The 17,089-nt window shown below is 33.7% G+C and overlaps 1 protein-coding gene across 1 annotated transcript in view; it reads right to left on the bottom strand.

The window, feature by feature from the left end:
- The window catches only part of LOC129229473 (uncharacterized), a 99,212-nt gene that overhangs the window by 47,050 nt on the left and 35,073 nt on the right, over positions 1–17,089 (bottom strand). The window contains exons 10-11 of the mRNA XM_054863787.1: positions 7,975–8,241; positions 6,220–6,439 (exon numbers count right to left, since the gene is read on the bottom strand). Coding sequence (XP_054719762.1) covers positions 6,220–6,439; positions 7,975–8,241 — 487 coding nt within the window. The remainder of the gene's footprint in view (positions 1–6,219; positions 6,440–7,974; positions 8,242–17,089) is intronic.

Below are 17,089 nucleotides of genomic sequence, written 5' to 3' on the forward strand. Positions count from 1 at the left end.
CAGGGAATTTTTTTTAATTAAAGTCCTTAAAACGCAATGGTAAGCCATTTTGGTAATGTTCAGGAAAGGATGGGGTTCAGCCACTCTCTTACACAAATTTTTTAAACTGGGAGTTCCAAAATCCCAATATTAGGCAATCTTCAAAAACATTAGAGAAAAGGGTGTTCGGAACTTTCCTCGAAATTTTTTTGAAATTAAAGACTTAAAAACGAAATAGTTTGCCATTTTTCATGAGGTTAATACGTGTTTTGAATGCATTATCAAAGGTATGGAGTTCAGGAACTCTCAGTCGGCAATATTTCGAAAGTGAAGTTCCAAAAATGCTATTTTAGATGATGTTGGATGATGTTTGGGGTAAAGGCGTTTAAAGCTCTATGTCATTAGTTTTTTGCCAATCGTAAACATTTTTATTACAATAATAAAATAAATCATTGAACATAAGATTTTCATATTTACAGCATAAATCAGTTCTGATTCTAACACTCTACCTAAGGTAGCGCATACAAACCAGAAAAGAAGGAAAGCGCGGGGAAGGGTATGGGATTCCCCTAAGTTCACCACAAATGCCCTAAATTTGCATTTTTAAGGCTCCAGTTTCTAATTTTTTTCAAGGAACAGTAGCTCCCTTACTTATATGCATGAAAAATGATAATCTAAAGTTTTAAGACTTCAATTTCGGAAACTTTTTGCAAGAAGCTTATGACTCTTTTCCTCCTTAAGTCATCCAAAGATAGCCAAGAACAGAGTTCTTAAAACTTCAGAAACAGAAGTTTTTCGGGCAGGGCAGAGGAACCCCCCCCCCCTCACTCTCCTTGTGTTCACCAAAGACAACATAAGTTTACATTTTAGATTTTTTTTTTAAGAGTAATTCCTCTCCCCTTCCCACATTGCCAAAGAAAACCAAAAGTTTGAAAACTTCAATTTTGAAAATGTTTCGAGGGGGAGACCCCTGACTTCCCTAACTCTTAACTCACCTAATGACAGCCAAAATAGTACTCAAATAATATTTCAATACTTCAGCAAAGAGAAATTCTTGGGGTTGAGCCCCCCCCCCCCCCCTCCAAACTGCTTCCTCTAAGTTTTACTTAGATTTCTGGTTTGTAACTCCAGTTTTACAAAAAGAAAAAGTTTCAGAAGCTGCCCCCATCCCTGCTTTTTTCCACTTTTTCATCACCACAGACAGCATTACAGTTTTAGGAACTTAATTTCTAAAATTTATCGAGAAAAAGCCTTTGAATTCCCTCTTCTTAGGTCCCCCAAAGATTGCCTAAAATGAAGTTCTGAATACTTCAGTAGTAAAAACTTTTCTGGTGAGAGGAATCCTCCAAACTCCAACCTCCATGTACAATAAAGATGATCAAAAATTGCGCTTTTAAGACTCCAGTTTCGGAATTTCGCCAAAAGAAATCCCTCCTTCCCCCAACATTACCAAAGACAGCCTAAAAGTTTTAACATTTACATTTTTTGGGAGAGGGTCCCTAATATCCTCTCCTTTAAGTCATCTAAGTATAGCCTGAAATAATACTTCAGCTACAAAAACATTTCAGATTAGAATAGACAAAACCCTCTCTCATAAATTCACAAAAGATAGCATGAATTATTAATGTTTTTAAGACACCAATTTCCAATTTTTTTCAAAGTCCCCCCTCCCCTCCCCTTTCACATCCCTAAAGAAAGCCTGATCATTTTTGACTTAAAGAGTTTGCAGATGAAAAATCCTGAACCGCCACTAATTTCAAAAATGGCTTACAATTGCATTTTTAGATTTTTTTATTCTAGACTTTTTGAACCCCCCCCCCCCTCCCTTCGGTTTTAGGTTATCAAATATATAAACGTTTTAAGACATGGTTAAATTTGCGGGGGATCACGCTGTTTGCAAAAGTAGCGTTTCTTCGCGAACCTGCACTGCCATTTTTTATCTTGTTTCCTTTCTCTCTCTCCCGCCCCTATTTTCATTCCAGCAAGTGTTACATTGAAAGACATCAGAATTCAGTAATTCATCAAGTTTTGGTCGTTATTTAACAGTAACATGTCAAAACTGCAGGAACAAGTTGCCCATCAGTGTTTCAAACCAGCTTTTGACTTTCTTGATTTGTTCCAGAATTCTGATTTTTATCGAATATTCAAAGTCCCTGATAGTTTCAATTTTTCCAGGTGTGTGGACACCCTATGCTCCGGCAGCATACAGATATGTTAGTGTAAACATTCCATCCCGACAGCAATCACTTTCCACCAGTGATTCAGATTCAACGTTAGACAAAATTTTCGTTAATTTTTAACATTATTTCGTTAATTTTTTTTCATTAATTTAATTTTCGTTTTTCGTTTCGTTGGAGGGGGGGGGGGAATCTGCGTGAATAGCCAACAACACTAGTCTGTAATGCAGTGACTTGGCAGTAACAGAGCTACCTAAAAAAAGTTAAATGAGTCGAAAAGTAAGCCCCCAAAAGCAAGTGGCAAACAAAATAAGCCCATGACCGAAAATCAAGAGACTATTGATGTAAATTCATGGTCATGTAACAGTATAATGATTAAAGCATATTTTCAAACATCCTATTTTTCTTCCTTTTTAGCCAACTTTCCCAGTAAAAGTCAGGAAAAGAAGAAAAAAGCATGAACGAATGCTTAATGCATTTTAAAAACGCGTTTTTTATTGCGAAAAACAAAAAAAAAGTCAAAAAGATATAAAATAATTACATAAATATCGAAAAATTAAAAACTGGAAAGTAGGGTATTGAGATGGGGAAAAATGTCTGTCAGTCTGTCTGTCTGTCCCCCCCCCCCACTAATAACTTTCGAATGAATAGTCCAATTCGAACAAACTTTTGTTTTGTTCGAAAGATCTCGGCGAGAACACCTCATTCCCATATTTCACTTTTTGATTTGAACTATTTTTGTTCAATTTTGAACAGTTCAAAAAAAATTAAAAAGTCAGTAATCCAACATTATTAAGCACAAAACTTGCGATGACTTTTCATCCAAAAGCTCACACTTCTTTGCATTGAAAAAGGTGTTCCTTGTAACACCGAAACACGTGTTTTGCAATCATTTGCAAGTTTTGTGCTTAATAACGTTTGGATTACTGACTTTTTAATTTTTCAGCACAAAGGTATTTATTCTTTATTTATATAGTTCAAAAAAACTTAACATTATCGCCTACGAGGAAATTCAAGGCAATTCCGAACTGTGAGGCGAATTTGCTTCAAACAAACTTTGTAGGAAAAAGCTTTTGATGAAAAACTTGTATATAAAATATCTTTTTGATTTGAACAATTTTCCGTTCAATTTTGAACAGTTCAAATCCCTTAACATTAGCGCCTTCGGGGAAATAGCTCGACGCCAAACTCCAGACTCCGACTCCTGTGCCCGACAATTAATCGCACTCCGACTCCCCGACTTCGGCTCTGACTTCGTAGCTTTGGCAAAAATTTATGGAGGACAAATGACTGACTCCAATTCTTGGATATTCGACTCCGACTCCTTCATCTAAAAATGAGATTGACTTCGCCTCCGCAGCTATGGTTTTAACTGTGAAACACTTATTGTTGATATGACTTGTTTTTATTTTCACGCTTAAGTTTTAGTTTAGGTATTCAGTTTTTGGCAAATAAACTCAAAATCATTTATGTTTAACATAACTTGTCTACATTAAAATGTGCACAGACGATTTTTTTTTTTTTTGACAATGAAAATTAATTTTTTAAGTTGACATTTTATTCTTTTTATTTATTTTGGTAAGTGCATTAATTCATTTTAAAAATTAATTTTGGCAACGGGAAAAAGAAATGATTTTTTTTTGATATTATGTATTAATTTTAATGAGCTTATTAATTTTATTTTTTTTTCTGTTTGTTTGTTTTGAAAGCTGTTAAAGATTTTTTTTTTAAATTTTTTTAGATGAGTGAAAAATATTTTATTCCTAGAAATCAGCTTAAAATATAAAAAAACTATGTTTGAAAAAATTTGTGATTTTAGCTATTTTTGAGAGTATTGATCAGGTTCTAGAAAGTAGTATGGGTATATGGGAAAGTAGGCTTGTTTAGTTCTAGACAGAACTTCTTTTTTAAAAGTAAAAACTGAAGGAAAGTCATCGAATATCTTTCTGTCCCCTCCTCTATTTCGGAAATTTCCTCCAAGACCGAAGGTCTTGCACCCATGACAGCAAGCTGAATATAATATTTTGGGAAAGTTTGTAACAAGAGTAATTATGAGACAGTCACAGTGCGAGTTAATGTAACTATCGGCTTTATGAATAACATGGTATGAAAATGACTGTGATATATAAACTTTGATATTCATATATTAGCTATAAGTTATTGACTCAAAACGGGATATAAGGCAGAACTACAAGAGTGTACCACAGTTCGGTTGCGACATTCATACTACAGTTTCACCCTAGTTTTTGGCTCCTCAGTTTAGAATAGTCTTTAAAATTATTTTGACTATTGCAGACTGATGAGTCCAAAACAAGGATGAAACTGCAGTCTCTGTATATAATAACAGGGCAGTTGATACGTGCTTGGAGGTTGCAAGGCCCCGATTTACATGCAAGCCCAGGCTTAGGGGCCCCCAAAAATTACAAAAACAAAAATTCATAACGAATGGTTTCATTTGTTTTGCACTATAAAATGTTTCTAAATTTTTTTTATTCTAATGTAACTTTAAAAATTGAACTGTTATTGCTGGCTCCGTTTTAACAAGGTTTATGAGTTCAGCTGAAAACTAACTCTCACCCATGGAGTGAGAAAACTATCAGGAGTGATATCTAGCGTAGAATGAGACCAATCAGATGTCACTTCATGTTAGTACAGACTACTGCTTAAGGCATTTATTTTCTGTTGATTTACAATGCTTCAAAATGCTTGAATCTTTTGTAACTGTTTTATGTAAGTTTAAAAGTACAAATACATTGATTCGAAATTAAATAGCTTCAGAATTTCCTTTCCAAGGAAAATTTGGGGACATTTGAAAACTTTTTTGGGGACACATAACAAATTCAAATAAACATTTTTTTTAAAAATCAGATCGAGCTTAAAAGCTCAACAAGAAAATGTTAACAGTTAAAATATTATGTTGAGCATAAGAGCTAAAATATCAAACTAATTATTTCATATTTTTATTAATGTAGATTAATCTAACATTTAACTTCCCCTTTTCTCTTTTTGTAAGCAATTGGAAACTGGTTTGGGGAAGGAAAAGTCTTAGTTTGAGGTATTTAGTGACATTATCAAAACATATTGTATATATTTTTACACCCTCAATTTACTGCAGCCTATAGCCATGCAAATGTCTATGGAGTGAACCTAAAAAATATCAATGATGCAGATTTGGCATTTAGGGTTGGAAATCTGAGTGAAATCAACAGAAATCATAATTGGCAGAAAAACGTTACTAACGGCCACTTATTTCTAACACGGTCACACTTTTATTTTGAAGCAAACTGTTTCAGCCCATCAGAGCTTAACAGAGGCTAGCTGAATTCGCAAATCAAGTTGGAAACTCTAGGAGTGCCAATCAGGAAAAAATTTCAGATTCTTTTATCACTTGTGAAAGTTTTTTTACAGCTTACAGATTAAAATTTGTATTCTTAGAATATACTGCTTCTTTTAAACCCCAATATTTATAGAAAATAACAGATCAACAGCAAAATTACAGAAATTTTCTGGAATTATGAAATCTTAAAATTCTTAGCATCTTTTTTCCTAATACAAAGCACACAATTTATGATGTGTGTTAACTAATAATGTCTGCAAATACAAAAGTTTAACTCATGGTTTAACCGTCCAAGAAGATTTAAAAAAAAAAAACTGAAATACTTACTATACTACTAAAACTTTTGAGTTATCAAAAGTTCCCAAAGCCTTCTCAAGAGTTTGGGACCCGAGAAGACAGACATATAAAGGAATATACCAGTTATAAGGCTTTGAGTTATCGTACAAGAGTTGATTGTACATATTTTATCATTATTATTACAGTCGGGTACAGAGGCAGTACAGTTATTATCGGTGGGGTTAATTCAATCAACCACTTGATTGCATCAAATCGTCCGAAACAGAACAAAATCCAGCTTTACTAAATTAGTCGCTTTATGGAATAAAAACTGTTCAGAAAAAATGTGATTCATATAAGTGGCAGTCCACTGTATCACTATTATTTTCAATTACAAAACTTAGATGCTTGAATTTCCCCACTCATTCATTGGCTATTTAAAAAGCTTACTTGTTTTAATTTATGCTTCCATTCTCCAGTCTCTGGGTTGAAAATGTATTGAGGAAGTAATTTCCAGCCATTTTTAGCAATCAGAGCTATGGCATCAACAACATAATTTATATCTTCATCGGGCATGAAAAATGGGAAAGCAATACGAACAAAACCAGGACGGAGCACCTCTCTTTCTGAATATTCTCTTTGCCTACGCAAGTGAGTTCGATCCAGCAAACTGAAAGAAAAAAAAATTTTTAGTCACAAACAAATAATTATTTATTCACACCAGTGGCACACACATGGAATTTTGAAAGGGGAGGGTCCAAGGTTGAAAGCATCATTCTCATATCCTATCATGCTAGGTCGTCAAACTTATTGACTTGATTTTATCAATTCCCAATAACGAAAAACAGTAAAAAATAAACTATTGAATAAATAATTAGCATTATATAATAAAATAACAAGAAAGCAAAATAATTTACGCTTTTACTTTTCTCATAATCAAAAAATGAACCCAAAAATTGATAGAATCTCATTTTAATCTGTATCTACAAAACTAAAAACATGGTTATTACTGTGTTTGTATTTATAATAACCATTCTGATTCTAATAGGCAATTTGTCATAGGACAAGTACACAAATTTTTAAAAATCTCTTAACAAGAGGATTTTGTTTTTTCACTTATTAGAACTGAAAATATTGTTGCCTTTGTTTGAAATTATTCTACGCACAAAATACATAGAAACGTAATCAATTGGGGGGAAAAAGCAAGACCTATGGGAGAAGTCCCCCCCCCCGGGACCCTCCCTTGTGAGCACCACTAAATCACACAATATACAAAAAATAAGTGAATAATAATCTAATAATATGACAAAAGCCTCAAAAGTTGAATGAAGTTATAATTATCCTAATATTTTCACTAGAGCTGGAAAATTTTGGCTCAACTCAATCCCAAAAATCCTACTAATATTAAATATTTATATTTGTTTTTTTTTTCCTCCAAAATTTAATTTTAGTTTCTGCAAAGCAATACAGCACATACAAATGAGGGTTTTATTATTTGGTTTATTTTAATTAGTTATAAAAAATACTAATTAATTTTCTTTAAAATGTTGAATTATGTAATCTGTTAATACATAAAATAAATGTTTTGTTTTTAAATAAATACATGTTTCACATCAGATAATCATTACATTATCTTTCATAATAGTAGCACACCTGCCAACATTCCAAGAAAAAATTCCAGTAAATAACTGCAATGGTATATTGTATTAGGGCTTTTTTTTACTGTCCCTTAACCAACAATCATATGCAAATTGTTAAAAACACATAGAATAATTAATTGAAACATGAAACTGAAGAATAAAAGATAAATTTATACTTAATACATATTTTGGGAAAAACAAGATTTGTAGACAAATGAGGGAATTTCTTTGCAAAAATAATTGTACAGGGATTGTTTTTTTCTAAATTTCCTAAATGAAAAGATATTTTTTTGCATTTTTCTTTATTGAGATTTTTTTTTTAAATCGAGAAATCGCAAAAAATGGTCAAAGTCCAGGAAACTCTTGGAAAAACCAGTAGAGTTAGCAAGTATGTTGTAGCAATGAATGTACTAATAGTTGGTTCAAAAAGTAAATAAATAAGTGAATAAAAAAATAATAATAATAATAATAATAAATTTAAAAAGGGCTCTTTTCAGAAAAGTGCTCTTAAGGGCAGAAAAGTTGACAACAAATCAGCAAGCAGGTTGCAGTAGTCATAATATACCTGTTTTCAGCAAGGAGAGTATCAAATCTTTGTGCAAGATCTTCATTGATGCCCAAAAGGTCCAAAGCATAAGGCCCAGCACAAGCACAGCCACTACGAGACTGAATACCAAACAGGTCGTTCAATAAAGCAGTAACAAAATTATGGTGCAGATACAGTCCTGACTTTGGATGAGAGATGACGAAGGAAAAAATCGGCAATCTTGATGCAGAAGAACTCCCTAATAGTTTCAGCTCAGGAATATTTTGACACCGTTCTAATACCAATCTAGAGTAAACATTTTATTTCAGTAAAATGGGGGAAAATCAGAAAAATAAAGTGGAAAGAAAAACAAGAACATGGGAAGTCATTTATATTAGATACATAATTTTTGTCACGTTAATTTCATGGAAAAACAAACAATTTTTCCCGCACATGACAGGTCATATATTTCATGAAAAATAACAATTTAAATCGGTAATAAACAAAATTTTGTTGCTTAAGAAATCACAAACATATGTCTTATTTCTTGAACAAAACATTTTATTCATTTTTCCTTTAAAAATTATAACTTTTTAATGAAATACATGAGCTATCACATGTGGCACAAAATAAATGGTTTTTCGTGGAATGGCCCATAATAATCAAAGTAATATGACGAAGAAATAATATAAATTGCTTGCTGGTCTCTAGATAATTTTAGAAACTTGAAAGCTCACATTAATAATTCAAATTATAAGTGACCACTTTTTTTTTTGACGCAATTGACTGGTTTTAAAATTCATTACTTTGATTTCCATTTAAAATGTACAGACCAACTTTGAAATCAGTTTAAATCCATTAGATTTACAGCCAAAATAAATAAATAAATAAAAATAATAATAACAATAAAAATAAAAGGAATAGGCAGAGTTTCAAAAGTAAATATCTAGAGATAGTAATAAGAAATTAAAAAAAAAAAAAGACTTTTATGCAGAAAAGTAAAAGAAAATATTACATTGTTAAATGGTACAAATTTGCAGATTTCTGCAAATAGAGAAAAAATAAAATCAATGATGGTTTTTTTCTGTTAATTTAACTCTACTATTTGCAGCACATACTGTGCATTAGGGTGTCCCGAAAAAAAAATTCCGTTTTTCTTAATGCAAGACCTCTCAAAATTTGCGAAATCGATCGTAAATTACAAAAATAATTTAAAAAATAGAATAAAACTATATCTTCAGGGCTCTACCGATCGTCAAAGTTTTGAAAAATTGTCATTTTTATGGCAACTGAAAAAGAAGTACTGTGAATAAAGTTATAAATTTACTGTGAAATAAAAGCTCGACAGCTGGAATAAAAAGATCGTGATTCGTAATATCAACACGAACAGAAAAAAAAAAAACATATGGTGATTACTACTGTAAATGCCTATATGGGAATAACCCCCATTTCCGCAGTAGAATCGTCCACGAAACTTGGCGCCACGTCTCGATTTGCATGCAACAATATGTTACTGACGACTTCGACTTTGTTTGGTTTCAACTTGCTAATTCCTTTTACTTGTTTCGAGGGCTTTCTTGGCTTTACTCACGGGTGTTTTCTTTGTAGCCAAAGTAATTTTAATGCTATAAAAGTACAGTTGCAATTGTTAGTGTTATATGCCGATTCTGTTATTTTTAAGTAATGAGTTCGAGACGTAGTGAGACTACTTGTGCTATACTGGGAACCTACAAGGAACTTGATGATCGGCAGCTACCTACTGTAAAAGACGTCATAAAATTTATTTTATTTGTCAGGAGCGAACAGAAATGTATGCATAATGGAAAGGACCCTTCCAGTTCAGATATATATACAATTGTTTCTGAAAAAATCAACAGTATTTGGACAAAAGCTTCAATTCCAATCGTAACTAAGGAACGAGTAATTCAATTATTAAAATTCTATTTCGAAAAGTACGTCAATTTTAAACGATACCCCAGAAGCAAACGAAGTGATAGTTTTGAAAATAAACTGAAGTGCTTTTTAGAGTCATCTGAGAAGCTCTTCGACGTTGCGGCTTGTAAGTGCCCTGTATTTGAGTCTTGTTCGTGTTTCAAACCTAAAAAAGTTCCCATCAATGAGAGAAGTTTCTTGTTGGATCAAAGAAATGACAGGAAAATGGTGATAAGAGGTGTCGATAAGAAAGAAACAGCTAGATTAATGAAACAACAGCAGAGAAAACTTGAAAGGGCAGCAAAAAAAAGTCTTCTACTGAAAATAACGATTCTGTCTCAGCAAATTTTGATGACGATTCGATGCGTGAATTTTCTCCAGAAACGTATCCCATAACAGAGACGAATACGGCCTCTACAGGGACACCAATCAACTTCAACGACAAATAGGAATACACTGATCTTGCCAACAGTTGCTAAGGTCTGTGATAGATACGGTTTGTCGACGCGATCTGCTGCTGCTGTTGCTTCTGCAGTTTTAGCTGATGTCGGCTTGGTTTCAAAAGAAGATTTAACTCTAGTTGTTGATAAAAACAAAATCCACAGAGCTGTAGCTAAAGCTCGGAAAGAAGCTTCCAAAGATATTGAAAGTATTGTTATAAAAAGCATTTACTTTGATGGACGTAAAGACAAGACTCTGATAAATGAGAAAATAGGAACTCGTTACCATCGCAAAGAAATTTTAGAAGAGCACATCTCAATTTTAGCAGAACCCGGATCAATTTATTTGGGACACACAACGCCAAGTCGTGGCACTGCAAAGGCAATTCTAACTTCGATTACAGCTCTATTAAAAGGTCAATGCTTGAATTTAGAAGACGTGATATGCGTTGGATGTGACGGAACTGCAATAAACACCGGTTGGAAGGGTGGCGGGATTCAATATTTAGAGGAGTATTTGGAAAGACCATTGCAATGGTGTGTGTGTATGCTTCATGCCAACGAATTACCCCTTCGTCATTTATTCTTGACCTAAGATGGTTGCACTTTGGGTCCTAAAGAATATTCCGGACCTATTGGAAAACAGTTAGCTGGTTGTGAAAATAAAATGACATTGTCTTTTTGCGCGGTGGATGGTAATTTGCCTAATTTGCCGAAAAATGTGGTTGATGAACTAAGCACGGATCAAAAATATCTTTATGAGATTTGTCAAGCTGTATCAACTGGTTTCTGTAGTCCTGAGCTGGCAAATCGCCAACCTGGAAAAATGGCGCACTCGAGATGGCTTACTTCTGCTAATCATATACTCAGACTTTATGTAAGTACTCTTAATCCAACAGAAAATGTGCGATTACTTGTTAACTACGTGGTTAAAGTGTACGCTCCAGTTTGGTTCTTAATCAAGCAAAAGTCATCTTTTAAGGAAGCAGCCAAACATCTTTTTCAAATGATTGTGTACTCTCGATTTTTACCCGAAAACTTGAAATCTGTTGTGTATTCTGTTATCGAAAGAAATGCTTTTTTTGCGCACCCAGAAAACCTGCTGGTCAGTATGTTGTTTGATGATAGGGAGCACATTCGGGAGTTAGCATTACGAAGAATAAAAAAAGCTAGAGAGGCTGAAAGTAGCACTAAACGCAGAATATTTAAAACACCAAAAATTAACTTCTCTGCTAAAGATTATACGGAAATAATTGTCTGGCAAGAGTCAGGTTACAGCACCACCGGTTCTTCGACATATTTCTAACGAGAACCTTCAAATTATGGCAAAAGATAATAGCTTAGAAATCGTTGACTTTGCTTGCCACTCACAATCTGTGGAAAGATGTGTTAAACTAATAACACAGGCTTCACAAAGTGTTACTAACGCTACTTCTAGAGATGTGTTGACCTAACAAATTTTGTCTAACTCCCGCAAGGAAGGTAAACACTAAGTTTAGCAGATGCCTTCTGTTTCACATTTCTGTAGCTATCAAGTGAATGAAATGTCAGAATTCAAGTTGTATGGCTAAATCATTTTATTTATAATTATCCTATAATTAACAACTGTAAAATACAAAACTATAACATTGGTAAAATGTATAAACAAATATGAGGAATTTCAACTCTCAAAAACATCCTTCATGTTCCAAAAGAACATCTTCAAAAACACATTTGATACCCTAATTTGACTTATCCTAAAAAATGTTTCAAAAATTTTAAGTCCCTAACTCTCACGGCGAAACTCTAAAAGCCATTCCCTAAGTGCAGGACGTCGCCACAACAGCGAACGATCCTCTCAAAAATACGACTATCGTCAGTCGAAAATGAGAAACGCGAGCAGAAGAAGTGATCTCCTTCTCATTTCACCCTGCTTATATAATACAGCGCACTCTATGCACGTCACGCCGGATATGCCTACGTAAGAGCTCAGTCTGGATGCTTCCAGAACATTCGATTTGCCGCGGAGCTATCGGGAGATTACATCATCTCCGCTCATGCTCTGACGTCACATCCTTCTTCCTGACGAAACACGTCGTTCGAAGTCGCTCTGATGTTTACAGGTTGATTCTCCCGTACGCGAATTGAAACAAGCGTCCTTTAAGGGACAAGATTAACTGCCTTTTCATTATTAAAGAAATACAAGTGAGTAAAAACATTTACACTTAGTTTTCACTTAGCTTTCAAATAGAATTGTTGAGAATATTTCTCAAATAGACATTTTTGGCTATCAATGCCCTCCCTTCTCGACAATTCATTTGATCTCACATATTCATTTAATTTCAAGCATTGTCTGATTTAAATTTCCAAAAAATTCTCACTCTTCTAAATTTCTTTAAAGACAATTTATCACACAAAAAATTAGTAAATTTTTAAATCTAAATCTCACGTTAGTTAATTTTTATCGTTTCAAAAATTCGTTAGTTTCAACATTTTGTAAAAACAAACACTTAATATTCTTCTTGAATTTAAGTAAAACAACATTTGCACATCACAACAATAATATCACCAAACATAACTTTTAAAGTCCTATAGGAGTCCTAGAGAAAAAAAAGTTCAACCATATTCAGTCCAAAAATTCTCAGTCACAATCGTATCTTCACAAAATGTCACTGATCTTAAAAAAAAACGCAGTTGACAAAAGCTCACGTTGGTGGACAGACATCAGATTTAATCTGAAAAATAACGATAAAAACCACAAGTAACTGTTCTAATATCAGCAATTTAACAACAATTGTATAATATGTATAATCATAATAAACAGTTTTGAATATAAGTTCAAGCTTCATTTTTGATCAAAAAAAAATAAAAATAAAAACAGAAGTATATAAGCTCATTTTTACATTAATTTAAGTTGACAATCCATACTAAAAAAAATTTAACAAAAACATAAAAAATGACTTTCTGCACGCGTTTTTCACAAATGACTGCTCATCATCGAAAAATGATTATCAAAAAATTACAAACACTTTCTACAATAGATTAATCACTTGAATTGAAAAAAATTTCTTGGAAAAATTTTAAGTCGTTTTGGGTTAGTGGCTTCGTGAAAATATCTGACAAGTTAGATTTACTTTCTACATATGAAACAGTAAAAATATCTTTAGCAATCAAGTCACGAATAAAAAATAATTTCACATCAATATGTTTACTCCTGTGATTTTCAATTGGTGATTTTACAAAATCCAAAGAAGCTTGATTGTCTACATAAATAATTGCTTTTATTTTTATGAACTTTAAAAGTTTATTTTTCAAACATTCTTCCAGAATTCTGTCAAACCACAATGTTTCTTTTGCCGCTTCTGTCAATGCTATGAACTCCGATTCCATAGTTGATAAACTAACACTCCGTTCTTTAAAAGTTCTCCATTCAATAGGAGCTTTGTCTAACATAATTATTTGACCCCCCAAAGAAGTTCTGTCATCTTTATTTGATGCGAAGTCTGCATCTGAAAAAGCTACTATTTGGATTTTACTGCATTTTAATTTTAATTTTAAATTTCGGGATTGATAAACATATCCAAACAATTTTAAAAGGCCATCCCAATGACGTTTTCCTGGGTTATTCTGAAATTGACTAAATAAATTTACAGTGTATGCAATGTCTGGTCGTGTTCTATTGGCTATAAATGCTAAACATCCTAACAAATTACGAAAAGGAAACTTAGTCATTTCAAACTTTTCATTTTCTGTCTTAGGACAGTCAGAATTAGAGTAAACAATGCCTTTACTTATTGGAAGAGAGGTAGATGGGAATTTGAATTTCTTAAAACGATCATACACTTCTTCTATATAGGAAGATTGATGTAGATACAATTCCTTTCCCATTAATTCAAATTCTACCCCTAACAATTTCTTTGTACTTCCCAATACCTTCAAATCAAAATGTTTACTTAAAGAATTAATTACACTGCTTATATGACTTTCCTTTTTACCAAAAATCACAATATCATCAACATATACAAGCAATAGAACATTAGGATTAAAATATACACAGTTACATGATTCAAATTTCTTAAAACCAATTTGTGATAAAACTTGTTCTAATTCATAAAACCACAAGCGTCCACTCTGGTGTAACCCGTAAATAGCCTTATTTAATTTACAAAAATAATCTTCCTTTCCTTTTGTTACAAATCCGGGAGGCTGGCTCATATATATCAAGTCATCAATTGGTGCGTATAAGTAAGCGCTCTTTACATCGCACTGTATATTTAACCAATTTGCACATGTAATTAACAGAGAAAAGAAAAATCTAATTATTCCAAAATTACATACTGGGCTGTATGTCTCATCAAAATTTTGGTTTTTGATCTGATGCATGCCGTTTGCTACCAATCTGGCCTTATAAGATTTAACTACCCCTTTCTCATCTTTCTTTAAAGTGTAAACCCAGCGAGACCCTACTGGAACAACATTTTCCGGTAATTTTGCCAAATTCCAGACTTTTCGGCTATGCATAATTTCTAGCTCAGTCTCCATTGCTTTTTGCCATTCAGCACTTTCTTTTACCTTTAAAGATTGTTTGTAAGTCCTAGGGATTTGAATTTCATTTTCTAGTCATAAATTCTTATTGTTTTTCTTTGAGCTTACAGACACATTATTTACTTGCCCCTCTGTTAGATCTTTCCCTTTAAAACTAAACTTATCTGGATCGTATTTTATATCTTTTAATTTACAATACTTTTCAATGTCATGTTTAGATCTTAACCTTTTCTTTTCGCCTTTCTCATAATAATATACATCATTTCGTGTGCTATCCGGTCTTTTCACTACTTTTCTCACCCAAACTGCATCGCGTAGGTGTAAACCACTTTCGCTGTCAGAATCCTCAGATTTAGAACTCCTTTCGCTTTCCCCGCTAGCAATCGAGCTTTCAGAATCGGTCGAATCTGAACCCTGCTGTTCATTTGCCGTTTCATTCTCGCTCAAGGTTGCAGGCGGAAGTGCCATGGGCCATGATAGAACTCGATTCTCCCCCTCATTTGACTCATTTCGAAAGTCAGTTTGGAAAAAATAGTTTTCTTTGAACGATACATTTATTGATTCTATGATTTTGTTGCTGTCGGGCAGATAAATTCTATACCCTTTTCTATTAAACGCGTAACCTATGAGAACACCCTTTTGTGCTTTTAAATCCAATTTCTTTCTTAATTGTTTGGGCACACCAACAAACAATATTGTTCCGAAAGCGCGGAGATGCCTTATAGAGGGTTTTCTCCCCCCATAAAGTTCAAATGGGGTTTTAGTCTGATTGGCATGGCAAACCCTATTCCAGGTGTACGTAAAATATTTCATTGCCTCTGGCCAAAAATTCTGAGGTAAACCGCTCTCCTTTAAAATCACCCGCGTACTATCGGCAATTGTTCTGTTAAAGTTTTCTGCCGTCCCATTCTGTTCAGGAGAATAGAAATTGGTTAATTCATGATGTATACCTTTCTCCTTAAAAAAATCATCTAACTCATGGTTTACGAACTCAGTTCCGTTGTCTGTCCTTACAGCCTTGACTTTCTTTCCCAAAAAATTTTCCGCTTTTATGATATGATTCATCAAAATTTCGGGTACTTGGCTTTTAAACTTTATAGGGTATAGAGAACTTCTTTTTGAAAAATCATCTATAACAGATAAATAATAACGTTCTCCATTTCTACCCTCAACATTGCAAGGCCCCCAAACATCACAAAAAAGCAAGTTCAACGGACTGTCTGACTTTGTATCCCCAATAGGTTTAAAACTCACTCTTCTGAATTTTCCTAATTTACAAGTGTCACAATTAATTTTAACATTTTTAAATTCTGGTAAACCATTAACAGCTTGTGAACTCCCTGTCTTTTGGATACATTCTGTATTTATATGTCCGAAACGTTTATGCCAGGTTTCAATATTTATATGATTGGACTCTAAAAAAGTATTTTCATTATCAGTATTACAAACAGGCAATTGGTTTGATTTTACAGAATCAACAATATATACACCATTTTCTAAGTTTGCTTTAAAAATCAATTTACAAGTTTTATCTAGTACTTTCACGGAGCCACCACCCCCTTCAAATTTAGCACCTCCCAAATCAAATTTGGGTCCGGACAATATATTTCTCCTTAACCTCGGTGAATACATGACATTTTCTAAAACAACAGATCTATTTCCGAAACGAACTTTAATTTCCCCGCTGCCTTCAATGGGAAAAGTCTGTTTCTTGACTGCTACTGCCATTTGAACATCCGTTAAGGGAGAAAATGTCCTAAACCAGTTCCGGTTATGGGTATAATGATGACTGGCCGCCGTGTCAAAAATCCATGTCGATTCCTTTACCCCTACTTCATTTAAATTTGCCTCTGATAAGAAAAAGGATCTATACTCACATCTGTCAGTTGATGGAGATCTCCGCCTGGCCGTTGTATTTCTATATCTGGCTCCTCTCCGTCGACGATTCCTTCCTCGTTGGTTCGATCTTCCCCTAGAATTTCCATGTCCTGTGGTGCTTCCTCTCTCGTTGACTGGACTTGGGGACTGGTTCGTCGTGGGATTTTGTTGTCTCAGCTCTGGGCAATCCTTCCTGAGATGTCCAATGCGGTCACATCTGTAACATCTTTGCCGATTTTGAACTGTCATCACCTCAAGCCGCTCCTTAGTTTTCGTCTTCAAAACCATGCGGTTCTCTTCAATCACAAGATCCACTACCAGTTTTTCGAACTTGAAATCCTGGTCACTCCTTGTAAGCATTGCTTGGACTAGATGATCAT

Source organism: Uloborus diversus, chromosome 9 (genome assembly GCF_026930045.1).
Source record: "Uloborus diversus isolate 005 chromosome 9, Udiv.v.3.1, whole genome shotgun sequence".
Lineage (NCBI taxonomy): Eukaryota > Metazoa > Arthropoda > Arachnida > Araneae > Uloboridae > Uloborus > Uloborus diversus.